General features: G+C 36.4%; 1 protein-coding gene across 1 annotated transcript in view; it reads right to left on the reverse strand.

Moving 5' to 3' along the window:
* Nucleotides 1-2,422: 2,422 nt before the first annotated feature.
* The window catches only part of LOC23687578, a 30,644-nt gene continuing 17,755 nt past the window's right edge, over nt 2,423-15,311 (reverse strand). Inside the window, exons 3-4 of the mRNA XM_021842176.1 lie at nt 2,709-2,780; nt 2,423-2,634 (exon numbers count right to left, since the gene is read on the reverse strand). Coding sequence (XP_021697868.1) covers nt 2,473-2,634; nt 2,709-2,780 — 234 coding nt within the window. The 3' untranslated portion in view covers nt 2,423-2,472. The remainder of the gene's footprint in view (nt 2,635-2,708; nt 2,781-15,311) is intronic.

Raw genomic sequence — 15,311 nt, forward strand, 5'->3', positions numbered from 1 at the left:
CGCAGCTCAAACGGGGATGTTCGATTTTGCCAGTCATCTCTAAATGGCATAAAATGTGAGAAAAAGAAAGAAAAACCAGCACATGAACATTTTTAAGTATGTATAAACATTACTCAAATTTTATGTTAGTCCAGAAAAGCCTGATGCTATGTGAGTGAAACTCACTTCTGTGTAACAATTTTTAGGCGTGATTGATTTGATTCCTTCCACTTTTTGCTTTCGATTACACGATGATTTAAATTTAGCTGAATATAATGTTTACGCGCTTTTGACTCAACAGATGGCAGTAGTGTTACTTGAATAACGTGTCGTCGGCAAAATATATGGCATAATAAAGAGTCGATCATCTTTTTCTTTTAACCATCTTTGGTTAGATCCGCGAAGCACATTCCCTGACCACTCTGGGCTGAGACGGAAGTGAATCGTCCCTTCGGCACACCATAGACTTTAGCCTAATGTACATTACCTTCGACATTACAGTATCAATCGCGAGATTGAGGTTATACTTCGGATAAATAGGCAGCCGATGCGTAATTTCAATAATTATTATGATGTAATCAAACAAACGGTGATGGCATTGATGCCATAGTGAAGATAATGAAATTCGAAAAAAGATTCAGGATATAGCTAGGGATACAATTAAATATACTTTATTGAATCGCGTTTTTCACCATTGTAACAGACACCATTATAGGATTTTTTATAATCATTATTCAACAGATATTTAAAACAATAAACAATACTATAGTGTGTATTTCAATATTCCATTTTAATATAGGTGTTTGGTACGAAAATAAAAAATCTGGCAATACTGTTGATTAAACCAAAACTTCCATGTTATGCTAGTGTTAAACTAATGAAATATATACGTGAAACGAAAGTGCAAATGAAAATGTTTTTATGTAATTAATAAGTACGAGTAAATTGTACGGATGTTTAGAAAATAACTAAAGTAGACTTTTACTGATAACGTGAATAGGTGCTTTACTCAATATACGTAGTATGTTTTACCGCACAGCTTATTTCATAGCAGCCCCAGGTTAAAGTTTTTTTTAAGAGAATTGAAATTTTCGTTTCACCTACCGATAAAAATATTCAATAAATATTTCGTTTAAGAAACTAATGTGGTAATTAAATTTATTGTGTCCAATAGTACAGCTAACTTACAAAATAATCTGTATAATTTATTTAAACTGTTTGAAAATGGTTCAGTTTCCTGTTTTAACATGGTTTCTAAAAATCGTTCAACAATTAGCGAATTACCCTAATTGAAACGATTTGAAAGCTACTAAAATAATTTGACCTTGAGGGTTTTTTTTCGCATAAATCATTGTTTTTTTTTTCAGTACAATTCATTAGTATCATAATAAAAAGTTTGTAGGTTTCAAAATAAATTTAACATTGAGTTGTTTCGTTGAAATTTTTAAGCCTTTATGTATGCAATACAAAGGTTAGGCGAATAGATAAAAAATAATGAACATTGCATATTTGTTAAGGAAAAAAATCACTATAGGCTGATCCATCTTGCCCCGAACAAACATTTCGGGTCAAGACCCAGACAACCGGAAGTCACATAAGAATAAATGTAAGAACTCATTTACTTGTACAAATAACAACACACCCGCACAAAAGGTTGAAGGAAATCGTTTGAGTGAAGAGTTTCCTCGCATATAACGCCTTTTTCAAGTTTGTCAGTGCATTTTGTTTCGTTCCGTATGCACGTACAAAGTAAGTTGAATCAATCCACAACAGCTGCCAAATAAATTTTGTTATCATATATTAAGTCGCATAAGATTTCAGCCTTCCTTAGCCGAGTGGTTAGAGTCCGCGGCTACAAAGCAAAGCCATGCTGAAGGTGTCTTGGTTCGATTCCCGGTCGGTCCAGGATCTTTTCGTGATGGAAATTTCCCTGACTTCCCTGGGCATAGAGTATCATCGTACCTGCCACACGATATACGAATGCAAAAATGGCAACTTTGGCAAAGAAAGCTCTCAGTTAATAACTGTGGTAGTAGCTGAGAAGCAGGCTCTGTCTCAGTGGGGACGTAATGCCAAGAAGAAGAAGAAGATTACAGAATAGCTTGCAATAAAATCTATACACTCGCATTGCATGCCACCTCTTGGTTCTTATTCAGGATGTTACAGGGGTCCATTCTATAGGTGATCCATCTTGTAGTGCCCTTTTCTTCCGAATCAGTTTCACAATAATCCTAAGCAAATTTCATCAATAAAATCCTAAGCAAATTGATTTTTAATTGAACTAGTGAGACCCACAATTTTAAAATTGAATTGAACATATTTATTTAAAAATTGTATTTGCTTTTCTTTATACTACTCTTCCAAAATATAATGTGAACAATTCAACAGAAATAGAATATTAAAGCAATAAATATTGATAAAATAGTGAAGCAGTAAAGTTAACTTTATTCTCTACATAATTTAACAACGAAATGATGTCCACAGAAATTTTGTTTACGCCTTTTCAAAATCTCTAAACTGAAACAGTATCATTATGTAGGTGACGATGGCGGCGAAAACGTTGTAGAATACTTGCAAATTGACGGTGAATAGTCCACACGCGGTGATCTTGGGTGATTCTGCCATCAGCTTTAGGTTGATCAGATCTAAGAAATTCTGAAAGTTTGAAAAAAAGATGATTAAAGATTATTTTTAGCGATAAATGTTTTTATAGATCGTGAAATATTTACCAAATAATCTTCTGAATGTTCTTCGGTGGCAGTGTATTGAAGGGATTTAACTGCATTTTTGAATTCCTGTTCCTGAAAATGGTTAAGAAAAAAAAATACTAGAGTTTGTTTCAAATGTTTGAAGGTTATATAATTAATGCTATAGAATCTGATTCATATGTCATAATCAAAGCTGCCTATACCAATTTTCAATTCTTACCTCAATTATAAGCTTATTAAATGCGTAAGTATTCCCATAAAATAAAATAATGGTTGGAATCGCGTTACCAGAGTCCATAAAAATGGATACTAAAGAACTTCCCCGTCCAATAAATACTATACTAGCGTAGATGGCAATTGCTGAGTTCAGGAATACTAGCAGTGAGTTCAGCAAACAGTAAAACCCAAATGCATCAGAAATCAATTGTGTCATAGCACCCAGTCGATCATACAATTTCAGTGTTGCCAGAAGTAGATTTTGCTTGACCTGTTTCTGAACTGTATCGCGTATCAAGTGGTATCGTATCGTCAAATGTTCGACAAAATACACCACATACAACTGTTGCAGAATGAAGTGAAATCTGATGAAAACAGAAATGGTCAGCAGAATCGCTGTAGTGGTATTATACGGCAGCACAGAGAACATGATCAAATTTATCAGCAAAACTATAAGATAGCTAGCACTGGCAAACACAAGTTGATTTCTTGTAAGCTTCGCATCCGCCTTAAACGACCATGAATTTGTTAGTGCGCTGTAACTCCGGTCAAAATAAAGTAGCTCATCAACCAATCTAAAGCACTGTTTTCGGTTGAACAGAAATAATAAGTTACTCAAAATGTCGATAAAGGTAAAGGAAGCATATCGAAGAACATCACTTATAGTGACCACACTCCGTAATAGTTTTCCAAATTCGCTGTACAATTCCATAAGGCCCAAGCACATGACGCATAAACAGAGCAAAAATGGTACAAAAAAGTTTCTAAAAATATTATTGTAGTGAATGTAGCACCATCTTTCGTCGAGTTCCAAGCGAATGCTGGATACGAAAAACACGTTGAATAGGTTAAGCATTTTATGGTCGATCATGCTTGCGATCTGAGAATTGAAGATGAATAACTGTTGTTACGTTGCGATGGTTCAACTTTATCGTAGGATTATGGCGTTTACATAACTAATATATTATTGTTATTTTTATGTTGCATGCGCCCGTATTTATTTGCGGTTATGGTATACCTAGTCAACTTGATGCTTGTCGTTTTATATTCAAATCGAGCATTCAGACTTGTTTGTGGCAAATGAAATATATGAATGAATATATGAAAATGAAAATACAGTTTGCATAAAAGATTGTTATCGAGTTCTAATCGTGACATTACGATAATTAAGGTACTGCGGGGCAAGGGGGTAAATGGGGTAAGTGAAAATAACTTGTATATTTTAGTGGAAATATGAATCTACGTTTCAATCACATGCGTAAACCTTCGAGGCCATTCAGAACATTACGATAGACAAGAATTTTACAAAATATTCAACCATTATATCATAATTGTGCAAAAGATTGTTTACCAGTCAAATATAACTTCGTAACAAAAAAAAATGTTGCGAGAATTTTTTTTTGCGATTTCTCATCGAAATAGGCTGTTATTTATTCCGCCAATCTGTCAAGAAACGGCCTACTTTCCTGCACTGAATTATACAGTGCGGTCATAATTATTACGCATGAATCATTACACAACAATTTTTCAGAAATTGTTAAATAATGGTGAATGATTTCCGATATGATTTCTGATACCCTCAAGTGGTCTTCTACGAAATTTCAAAAAATGTTGTACGCAACTCGTTGCAGAACTCGATTTTACAGCACTCATCATAATTATTCAACTGTAACTGCTGTAAAGATCGTCTGCAACTTGTTGCGTAAACAACTTTTCTTTAGTTCATCTTTTTTTTTTTAATGAAATAAAAAGTTCAAAAAATAATTCGATGCGTTGAGGTTCAAGCAAAATTGAAACAATATCAATTTTCTAACAACGTGGGGTCAGTGAAAAGTGTCTTATTAGATGTTGATGTTCGGTCTCACCGCAACGTTATCTCCCATTCGCTTCTATGGTAGGCGCACTCGTAAACTGCAGCAGCGTAGTGTGCATTCAATTTATCTCGTTTGCCCCAGCTAGCAGCAAGCAGCCCAATTCCTTTCATGCTCTTGCATTGGGCTGCGTGGTGCTAGCCTGTCGGCGCATTAACACTGTAACAATGCTACATGCGATGTGCACTTTTGCTACCTCTGGCATATATAAGTGACATCGTTTCCCTCTGTGATATTAGTTGTAAGCTGTTATCGTCACCTATCGTATCCCCCACCGAGCAGGAGCACTGCCTCTTTCATTCGTCTGCCCCTCCGGGACCAAAGTAAAACACAACGTAGGGCCTGGTCAACCCTGGACGAAACAGTTGAATATGTGTTTGTTCTTTAAACAGCCATATGTTAGCACGGTTCGCAATTATCATAAAAACAGAGCGTGTTGAATTAAAAAAACACTATTTAAAGCATTGAAAGCTATCAATGCAAAGCATAAATCCCGGAAATTCCGGTCAAGCTTCTCCAGGGCGGAAGTGAGCAGCTTTTCCAGTAAATCCACCGAGTACTTCTGAAGGTATGGGAGGATGAAGAAATATCCACCGGCTGGTTGGATGGCCTCATACGCCCAATATACAAGAAAGGGCACAGGGACTGTGCTAATTACAGAGAAATTACCCTGCTGAATTCGTTGTATAAAATACTGTCGAGCATCTTGTTTGACAGACTAAGACCGCTCGAGGCGTCCTTCCTCGGCGAATACCAAGCTGGTTTTAGTGAGGGCCGATCGGCAACGGACCAGACGTTTACCTTGCGTATGATCCTAGATAAATTTCAGGAGTATAAATTGCAGACTCACCACCTGTTTATTTATTGGTTTCAAGGCGGAGTGCAACTCAGTATAAAGAAATAAGATGTGGTAGATAATGTCTGAACATGGTTTTCCGGCGAAATTAATTAGGCTGATACGTGCTACGCTGGATGGTTCGAAATCAAGTGTTCGGATCGCGGACGAAGTCTCAACCTCGATCGTGCCGTTAGACGGGTTGAAGCAGGGAGACGCACTTTCGAATTTACTGTTCAACATTGCACTCGAGGGTCGGAGATCTGGCGTACAGAGGAATGGCATTATTATCACAAAGTCGCACATGCTCCTTGGCTTCGCGGACGATATGGACCTTATTGGAATCGATCGCAGGTTAACGGAATCAAAATTCGCCCTGTATAAAACATTGATTCTTCCGGTGAATCTCTACGGACACGCAGTGTTGACGTTGGAGGAGGCAGACCGTACTTGCGAGTATACTTGTGCTTAATACGTAAATTAAGTATCTCACCTGACCTGAGAGTTCAATTTCAATTTCTTGGATAATATATAGAGTAATACATGAAATCCATTGAATTGTTTAATTATCACTAAGCATTTACCTCAGTTTGAACACGCTCAAAAGAGTTGGTCATCCCGAACAGTGACACCAGGTTTATGGTAAGCGTATTCATTCTCAAAACAAATTCTTGGATGTTAAAACCGTCTTGGTCGCGTTCTAAAAACACTACCACCACTGTGTAGGCGTCAATTGAAATGTTCATGAATAACTGGATCAACAGGAAGAACAGTCTTCGTCCAAAGACTTGTGAAATATTTTTCTTTATACTAATCAACAAATCGGCATTGGCGAGCACAGCTTCCAAAGGTTTGGTCTTCAGTCGCTCTCGCAGTATGGCAAACTCTAGTGACAAAAACTCCGCGAAAAATAATGGATAGAACAGATTCCCCAAAAGATACAACCAAATAGTGTAAACGATAAGTGTTATCATGATGATAATAACCATCGATATCAATTGCAGATTTGCTATTACATTGTACACATTCATCACTGTTAGACATATGATAACTATGCACATCTCTAGTAGCATTTCCAAATGACGCTTGGGTTTCACTTTATCACGATCCTTATTCCGAATGGTGTAGTTCAGCATGAGATTCGCCAGGCATAATAATTTCCGGCGAGATACAAGGCTATCCAGCAACACTAATACCAAAGCATTGAACGACAAACGATAGTATTCTTGAGATATATGCGAAAGTGATTTGAGAGGGTATCATAGGCGTGTCAGTGGCCTTAGATTTCTTGAACAGTTGCCAAGAAAAGTAGAACACCATTAAGAAGTTAGCGAAAAGAATCGCCGTATTACGTAGGGCACTTGCAGGTATCACTTTGTGGCGAATGTAATCTATACGAATATTGCCGATTAAAAAAGTGTTAAAATAGTCTATGAATTTTAGTTCCGACATATTGAACATCAGAAGTACGACTATCTTCATTTTCTTTAACAAGTTATGTTTGCAACTAATAAGGGTATAGTCTGTCACTATCGTTTAATTCATGAGTAAGCTAAATATCGTTAGGTGATTGAAATATAATTTGTAATAATATCCATGTCAAAACAGATTCAACATCGTGTTGACAAAATAATATAGATCGTTTAATGTATAGTAATATAACAAGAAACGACTGCTTACAGGCATCCAGCTGCAAGACATCTTTGAATATTTTGATAAACTTGATGCGCATGATGTGCTAGGCTTTAAGTAAATAATCGACAAACGAATAACACTAATTGACTTTCATTAGACAAACAAGCCTTTCTTTATACGAACGTTTCATTCTTCACTATGGTACATGCTTTCAAATTGGGCTTGGGACTACTATCCATAAATACATAAGAGTCTTATGTACATTATCGTAGTTTTAGGTTTAATTCGCTCCAGAATTTCGTACAGTAATTTCTGGAAATACATTTTATAACATTCATCAATAGATATTTTAAGAAATTTCTTTGTTTGATTCTATTTCTAATTTATTTTTAGAGAAATTCCTGAATGATTATTTTTATAAAATTTTGAAAAAAAAAAATGAATAGTTTCATGGTCATGAAAAACTGGTTTTCATTAGAATATGGACAAATTTCACATCATTTAGGCAATCGCAAATCTTAATTTGCTTATTCAATTTCCAAATATTCAGAAACATAATCCAGCTTTTATTTATCAATTGAACAAAACCAATATATGTAGTAATTTCTTGAGAAACTTTCAAGTATGTCTCGGAAAAACATCAGGAATAAAACTTAGCTAACTGTACGATGCAGTTGTGCAACCAAGGGGGGTTTTGGAGGTCAATTATTACCCACTCCCCCCAGAGCCGAAAGATTATAAAGCTTGCCAAGTATATTTTTGAAATTCAACACTACACATCATACAACTACAGAGCAGTAACTTTGTTTGATTCGTATTAACTCTGGAAATGTGAGTGGTTTTACAGTAATATTCTTATTACTTGGGTTGTTTTTAATTATTTATCTTTTCAGGTGATTCGATAACAACAAAATTATATGTGAATTATTAATGCAATAAGCTGATAAAAAACAAAGTATTTCTAGCCCTTTTTAAAAATAAACTGAAGGCGTTGTGTCCATAGTTTGTCAAACCTCCAGATATATTGACATTTCTTCATTGATGCAGCATCCAGGGCCCAGATAGCCGTAGCGGTAAACGCGCAGCTATTCAGCAAGACCAAGCTGAGGGTCGTGGGTTCGAATCCCACTGGTCGAGGATATTTTCGGGTTGGAAATTTTCTCGACTTCCCAGGGCATAGAGAATGCCTTGATTTTCAAAGATTACAAAGAAGAAAAATTTGCGAATGCTATTGGAGAATTTAGCTGCCGGTAGAAAATTTCGGCCTCATTAGGAATTCCGACAATTTTGAGATTGAAAATAAATAGTTTATTAAATAAGATGTTGGAAAATTGTTAGGATTTGTCCTGGTATCGATGATGATAATATAATGATCGTCCTTGAAGTATAGAACAACTTTGCTGATGACACAATTTTTCTAAATGATCTGTGCCCTGACATACTTAACCGCAAAACCGAATATTTCATTCTCACCACCACCTACTGGAAACATTTCGAATCTCTTGATTAGAATAATGAAAGCCTTTGAGCTACGGAATAACTTTACCAAATACACCATCTCTTTAAGTGACCAGGATCCAGAGATAGGATAGCTCTTGAGCTACTGAATATGCCATCTTTCTAAATGGTCAGGATCCTGAAATAACCACAAAAAAATTCCGCTAGCGCCGTCTAGTGACAAAAATTCGAACCTCATGACTTTCACAATGATAGCGCTTGAGCTACTGAGCAACTTCACCGAAGACGCCATCCTCTAAGTAGTCAGAATCCTGAGATATCCGCTTAACAGAAGTTTATTCTTCTTAAACAGTGTTGTCAGCCACATGAACATTTGTGTTTCGACCGACTGTATGGTATGCAACACTTCTTGGCAAGTTCTTGCAACTTTGGTGAACATTCGGTATCGTTATCTTTCAAATTTATTGGTATCTGCATATAACACCCCCATATAATTAGCTCTTTAATAACAATCGAACAGTGTTGTCATCTATTATCAGAATATGAAATTTAAATGGCCATTTTGAAAAGTTCTCAATCAATGTTTCTACTTTGCCGAATATCTCTGATCAGTATTTGCACATCTAGATGTTGTATTTTTCAAAAACATAATTATAACCCTGATTTTGTTTTACGACCCCCCGATAACGGTCGTAAAAAGAGGTTGGGGTGTATAACAATTCAACATCCAAATGGAATTTTATTCGCTTTCCACAGAAATGTATAGAAATAAAATATTTTACATGATCGTTCGAAAAAATTTAAGCGTTTTTTTTAGTTTGGTTAATGGAGCGAGCTGTTTCTATTTTTCTAATAAAATTCTCGTGAAACATTGTGCATGAAACACTAGTAAAAGTTTGAAATTTTTGAATACATAATTGCACAGTTGACACCTAAATTGTTAATAACACCTGTTTGTTGACAAGAAAAACTGTTGTACATCTAAATGTATGGAATTTTTGCTGTTTAATAATGAGCACTGGTGGAATTATTCGGATCACGAAGCACCTCACGAGTGTAAACCAACACAAAACAAACATGACAGACTCATGAACAGGCTTGGTGTGAGTAAGTTTGCACCCGCCTGCGTTCGCGAACATTTACTCGCGAGTAATCGAACAAGGTGTGATTTATCATGGTTTTGACAGACAAATCAATTACATATCTTTCAAATCGAAAGTGAAGTTTGTAGTCAAAAATCAGCTTCGTGAACAGCTCCGAATACGTTCACGAACTACTTAAATCTCGTTTACTCGCGAGCCGTTTTGTTTATATTCCGGTTCAACAGAAATGTTAGCTACTTTCCATCACTGATGATTAGTGACTTTTTTCGAAACATTTCAGTCCGTTCACTAAGTTTCACAAATTAAGTAAACCATTAAACGAAGATGGTAAAAACCATTTTTGTTGCAAATAAAAAACTGACATGCTAAAATGTGAACAGCTTTTGTAGAATCGAATGCATACGACTACGCTTTTAAATGAAGCCTATTGATGATTAAGCGTTGAGATACAGCTGTTTGAAGTTTATAAAGTGAATTTCAGTTGTTGAGTTCAAAGTAGTGAGATTTTGATGACTGTTTATCGTCAACCATAACGTCCATTGGAGGATGAATTGAAGTCACTCCTCAAATTTTCAAAACGTCATGTGTCTAATGTCTAATGATCTGAAGAGTACGCTAAACCTAAAGTTTGACATTTGAAATCATATGTGTTCACTATAGTCGAATATATTGGTACCGTAAAGTGGGGTAACATCGATCTATATAATCTATCACGTAAAAAGTCGAAATGAACATTTTGAATTAATAGTTAGATCACCGAAAACGACAACGTTGTCAGAATTCTAATAATATTTTTTAAATTATTGAACTAATTGCTGTACAGAATGCCTAATTTAAAGCATATTTCGCAATTGTTGTTTTTAATTTGAGAATAACTCAAAAAGTTAATGACTTGTCAGAGTTCGATCTCATATCCAGCTTCAGAGGCCATGAATTGAGTTAGTAAATATATTTCAAATACTTTTAAACTTTCTATAAATGGATTATTAATGTTATACCACAACAGCAAAATCAAAAATCAATTGAAACATTTTCCAATGAGTCGCGACGTTCTTAAATGACCGGTTACGGAACATGAGTCAGTTGTTCGACAAATACTTGTTCAATTATGATTCGTGGTTTACGGTAGTGATCCTTTATAAGAGAGACACGCGGAAGTTGACATTTCTGTAAAAGCGTGAGCCAATCGAGCAGTGAGAGCTGTCAAAGCTTGAAATTATTTCGGTAAAAGTTGGTTTTCAAAGAGCAAAATATATGAAAACTTTTCATTTTCTGATTTTTTTTTTTTTCAATGCAATATTATGTTGTTGATTTTTTCTGCTGTTTATTAGTTTGGAAATGTAGCTCAAAGACCTATAACGAAACAAAAAACACGTTTTAGCAATGAGAAAGTCATGTCCGTGTTACAATATTATATTCGACACCGAGCAAACGCAACACTGCTGGTCTGTTACCAAATCATTCCATTTTACTTCCGCTTATCTCTCATACACTGAGAAAAATCTACACGTCAAGGTCGTGTGTTTTACTTACAGATTTGCGCAATAAGAGAAAACACATGACTCGAGTGTGGTAGCCATATGGATTTCGTCATTGACTTCATGGTATAATTACATGTGTATCAACATTAGGTTGTCATGTGAAGCCAACATGAATGCCTAAAAGTTAAATCATGAATACCGAATGATTTGCTTATTGAATTCGAAATGTAGTGGTTTTAGATAGCCATGTGTAATAAAATATGATTGCCATGGTTCTGAAAGAATAAATTTGGTAGAAGAACTATTGCTCCTCAAGATATGAATTAGAGGCTCCTCTGCTTGTCGCAAGCTTACTTGAAAGTTTTCTTTTTTCAAACTAGTGAGCTAGCAATAAGCGGGGTGCACCAAATCCATAATTTGGGAAGCCAGGCATTAGCATATTCCATTATATTCGAAACTGAAAACCAGGAAAATCTGTTAGTAGAATCTGATTTTTCTGTTAAACCGTACATTATAATCAACGTTTTTTATAGAAAGGAAGAATCCTCTTATATCGGATAACTTCACTAATAAAAGAAAAATCGAATTCACTCATTTTCACTGTCAGCTTCAAAATTTGCTTCTTCTCTTTGGGAGCATGATGATGACTGTCCAACACAAGGTCCAACCGCAACTCAGTTTGCTATGAGTTGATCACTAACAATTTAGAAGTTTTGAACATGGAAATCGATAACAAAACTCATCGATTTCATCATAACAAACTCATTGCGCAAATCAATGAATCGACCAACTTGAACATGGTGATCATGACACTAGATAGCCATAAGCAAAACACATTGAATCCGTGTTGGGTGATGATCTATGGCGTCCCTAGGTTGACGCATACGATTGTGGAGGGAAAGCTTCGGGAACTTATGTTGAAAAGTTATGGAATCCCAGTTGTCGGTTGATTAATCAATCCATAAAGCAAAACAAAGGAATTCAATGTGTAACTCAAACGAAGTTTGCAAGAAAATCACAGCAAATCAATATGGACGTTCATGGATCGATCCATAATTTTAAACACACAGATCGAGCGTGTGGATTTGTATCAGTGTATAAAGGATCACTAGTTTACGGCTAACCAGCCGAGAGGAAGTTCAACAAATACCGAAAATCTAAACATTACATATACTTTGCAATTGGATTAAATTGACAAATTGATATGAAATTTTCGGCCTTCGTATATGTAATGCTTAATTTTTCGGTAGTTGTTAAACTTCCATTCGGCTGATTAGCCGTTAACCATGAATCATAATTAAACAAGTAATAAATGTTACCCCGGATTACGGTACACATTTTTCACAAAATGTGAAGTATATATTCAAACAAAAATTTCAGATATATGAGACCATGAATACACATGAATTTTCAAAACTGTCGCGGAGCACCTGCTAAGGCTTCGTGGAGCACAAAATGCTTAATTATTAAAGTTATTCAAATTGACTTTTTTAACCGTTCAGGATATGGTATTTGCACGGTACAATGTATTCAAATTAACTACAGAAAACCGATTCCCCATAGGAACACCAAAATATCTTTAAAACCAGATGACCAATTATCAATATCGACGCAGATTCTAAAAATATAAGGTTTTTAAGAACTTGTGAAAAAATAGTGCAAAAAAGCCGAGAAACAAAAAGGTTTTCGCCATTTGAATGTTTTTGGAGTGAACAAATAAGGGGTTGAGGTGAAGATGAATAGAAACCAACCCTCGAATTTTTAGTTGTAGAGAACCAGAAAGCGGTTCAAGCTGCAAACTTCATCGATTGGTATCACCAGCGACTAACCGATCGATCAAATTTTCAGCTGGAATCGCGTTCCTGTTCTCTAGAATTGCGCTTTTGAAAATTTGAGTTTTGGTTTTATTTCATCTTCACCTTAATAAATAGTTTTTGGGTTTTCGGCTTTCAGTCTTTAGGAATCATAAACGCATTTCCATTCTACACCTGACGTTTCGGTCACATATATTGTGCCTTTTTCGAAGGATAGAAGGCATAAAAAAGGCACAATAAATGTGACCGAAACGTCAGGTGTAGAACGGAAATCCGTTTATGATTCCTATAGACTGAAAGCCGAAAACCCAAAAACATAACCTCCATCACAGTCGATTCCTGTACACTTAATAAATAGTTCAACCGAATTGCATTCCACTCACCTCCGTCGCCACCCGGTCAAAGCTATAGCTTACTCCGAACAGTGACACCATATTCACTAGGAACACGGTCAGAAGGACATAGATTGTTCTGATTAGCTGCCAACCGCTGGACTTCTGCTCCACGATGGTAGTCATGATGTCGTAACTGCAGAAGGACACGTTAACCAGCAAATGAAACAGCAGCAACAACAGTCTTTTTCCAAATGCTCTCGAAATGGCTTTCTTTATTCTATTCAAACTATCGGCACTGCTAAGGATGTCTTCCAAAGAATGTGAAGGTAGCTGGAGTCGCAGTGTAAGATATTCTCCGGTTACGTATTGCGCGAAAAATTGCATGAATACAAGGTTGCCCGTAACGTAGCAAGCATTACTATTGAAAATTGCGCCCATTACAATCATTAAAATAGATAGATAATTCCAATACACGTAAATAGTATACAGATTCATGATTAGTAATAAGCTTAAAATAATACCAATCTCAACCCTTATGAATGGCACATCAATGTTGGACCCTTTATGGTCCAACCACCTCATGCGATTGGCATGATCTGCCATTATTCTTGTCAAGTGCAAAATTTTGTTATGATTCCAGACGCTTTCCAGCAAGATTACCGCACATGTGACCAAGGTTATCACAAATCTCAAAACCACTGAAATGTTTTTGATTCTCGATAAATTTTGTTCGAAATCCAGCTTAAATAAAAAATAGATCGGCGAAACTGTGACAATCGAAAGAAGTATCGTGTTACGAATCACTCCCGAAGCTTTCACCCTGCCACGGTAGGAGTCGAATCGTACGCTACAAATCAACAAATTGTTGAAATGATTGAGAAATGACATGTCTGCCATCTTTGACAGTGAACATCGGACTACACGGTTCTGTCTGGAACGGAGGTTAATCGATTTGATGACCATTCGTTTTTGAGTGTCATCAGTCGCATCAATTATGGATAATTAGACTAACCATCGCTGGCCTAGAAACAAGATACCCCCTTCCCCCCGGGGTTTTTTTTAATGTAGTACCTACACACTTCCAAAAAATCAAATCATAAGACGTAATATGGGGCCTTCCTTACCCGAGTGGTTAGAGTTCGCGGCTACAAAGCAAAGCTTAGTGAAGGTGTCTGGGTTCGATTCCCGATCGGTCCAGGATCTTTTCGTGATAGAAATTTCCTTGACTTCCCTGGGCATAGAGTATGATCGTACCTGCCACACGATATACGAATGCGAAAATGGCAACTTTGGCAAAGAAAGCTCTCACTTAATAACTGTGGAAATGCTCATAAGAACACTAAGCTGAGAAGCAGGCTCTGTCCCAGTGGGGACGTTAATGCCAAGAAGAAGAAAATGGGGTGCGAGTATCGTCCAAGTTTCATGCCCATATAGGACTATCGGTCTTAATAGCGTTTTGTACATCGTTCATTTGGTGCGGGGTTAAACCTTTTTTGACTCGACTAACGTTGTTGGCAGCCGTCAAGGATCCGAGGTAGACGAACTCGTCCAGAACCTCGAAGGTATCCCCGTCTATCGTGACACTGCTTCCTAGGCGGGCCCTATCGCGCTTAGTTCCTTAGTTGACACCTCGTCTGAGATCCGAATACCGTTTTGTCTCAAATTCCGAACAGACTCATATTCCGAACACTCGGTTTTTGTATGGCGATTTGGTTGAAATGTTTCGCTGAAATATGTCACCACATACTAAGGAAATGGTAGTTGATTGCAGCTCAATTTTAACGGCCCCAATATAATTTATACCACGGGAGTAGTGATGATTCTCTAGTTTGAGACCAGTAGAACAAGCTCAGATAAATTTATTTGCAAAATTGTT

The sequence above is a fragment of the Aedes aegypti genome, chromosome 2 (genome assembly GCF_002204515.2).
Source record: "Aedes aegypti strain LVP_AGWG chromosome 2, AaegL5.0 Primary Assembly, whole genome shotgun sequence".
NCBI classification, from domain to species: domain Eukaryota; kingdom Metazoa; phylum Arthropoda; class Insecta; order Diptera; family Culicidae; genus Aedes; species Aedes aegypti.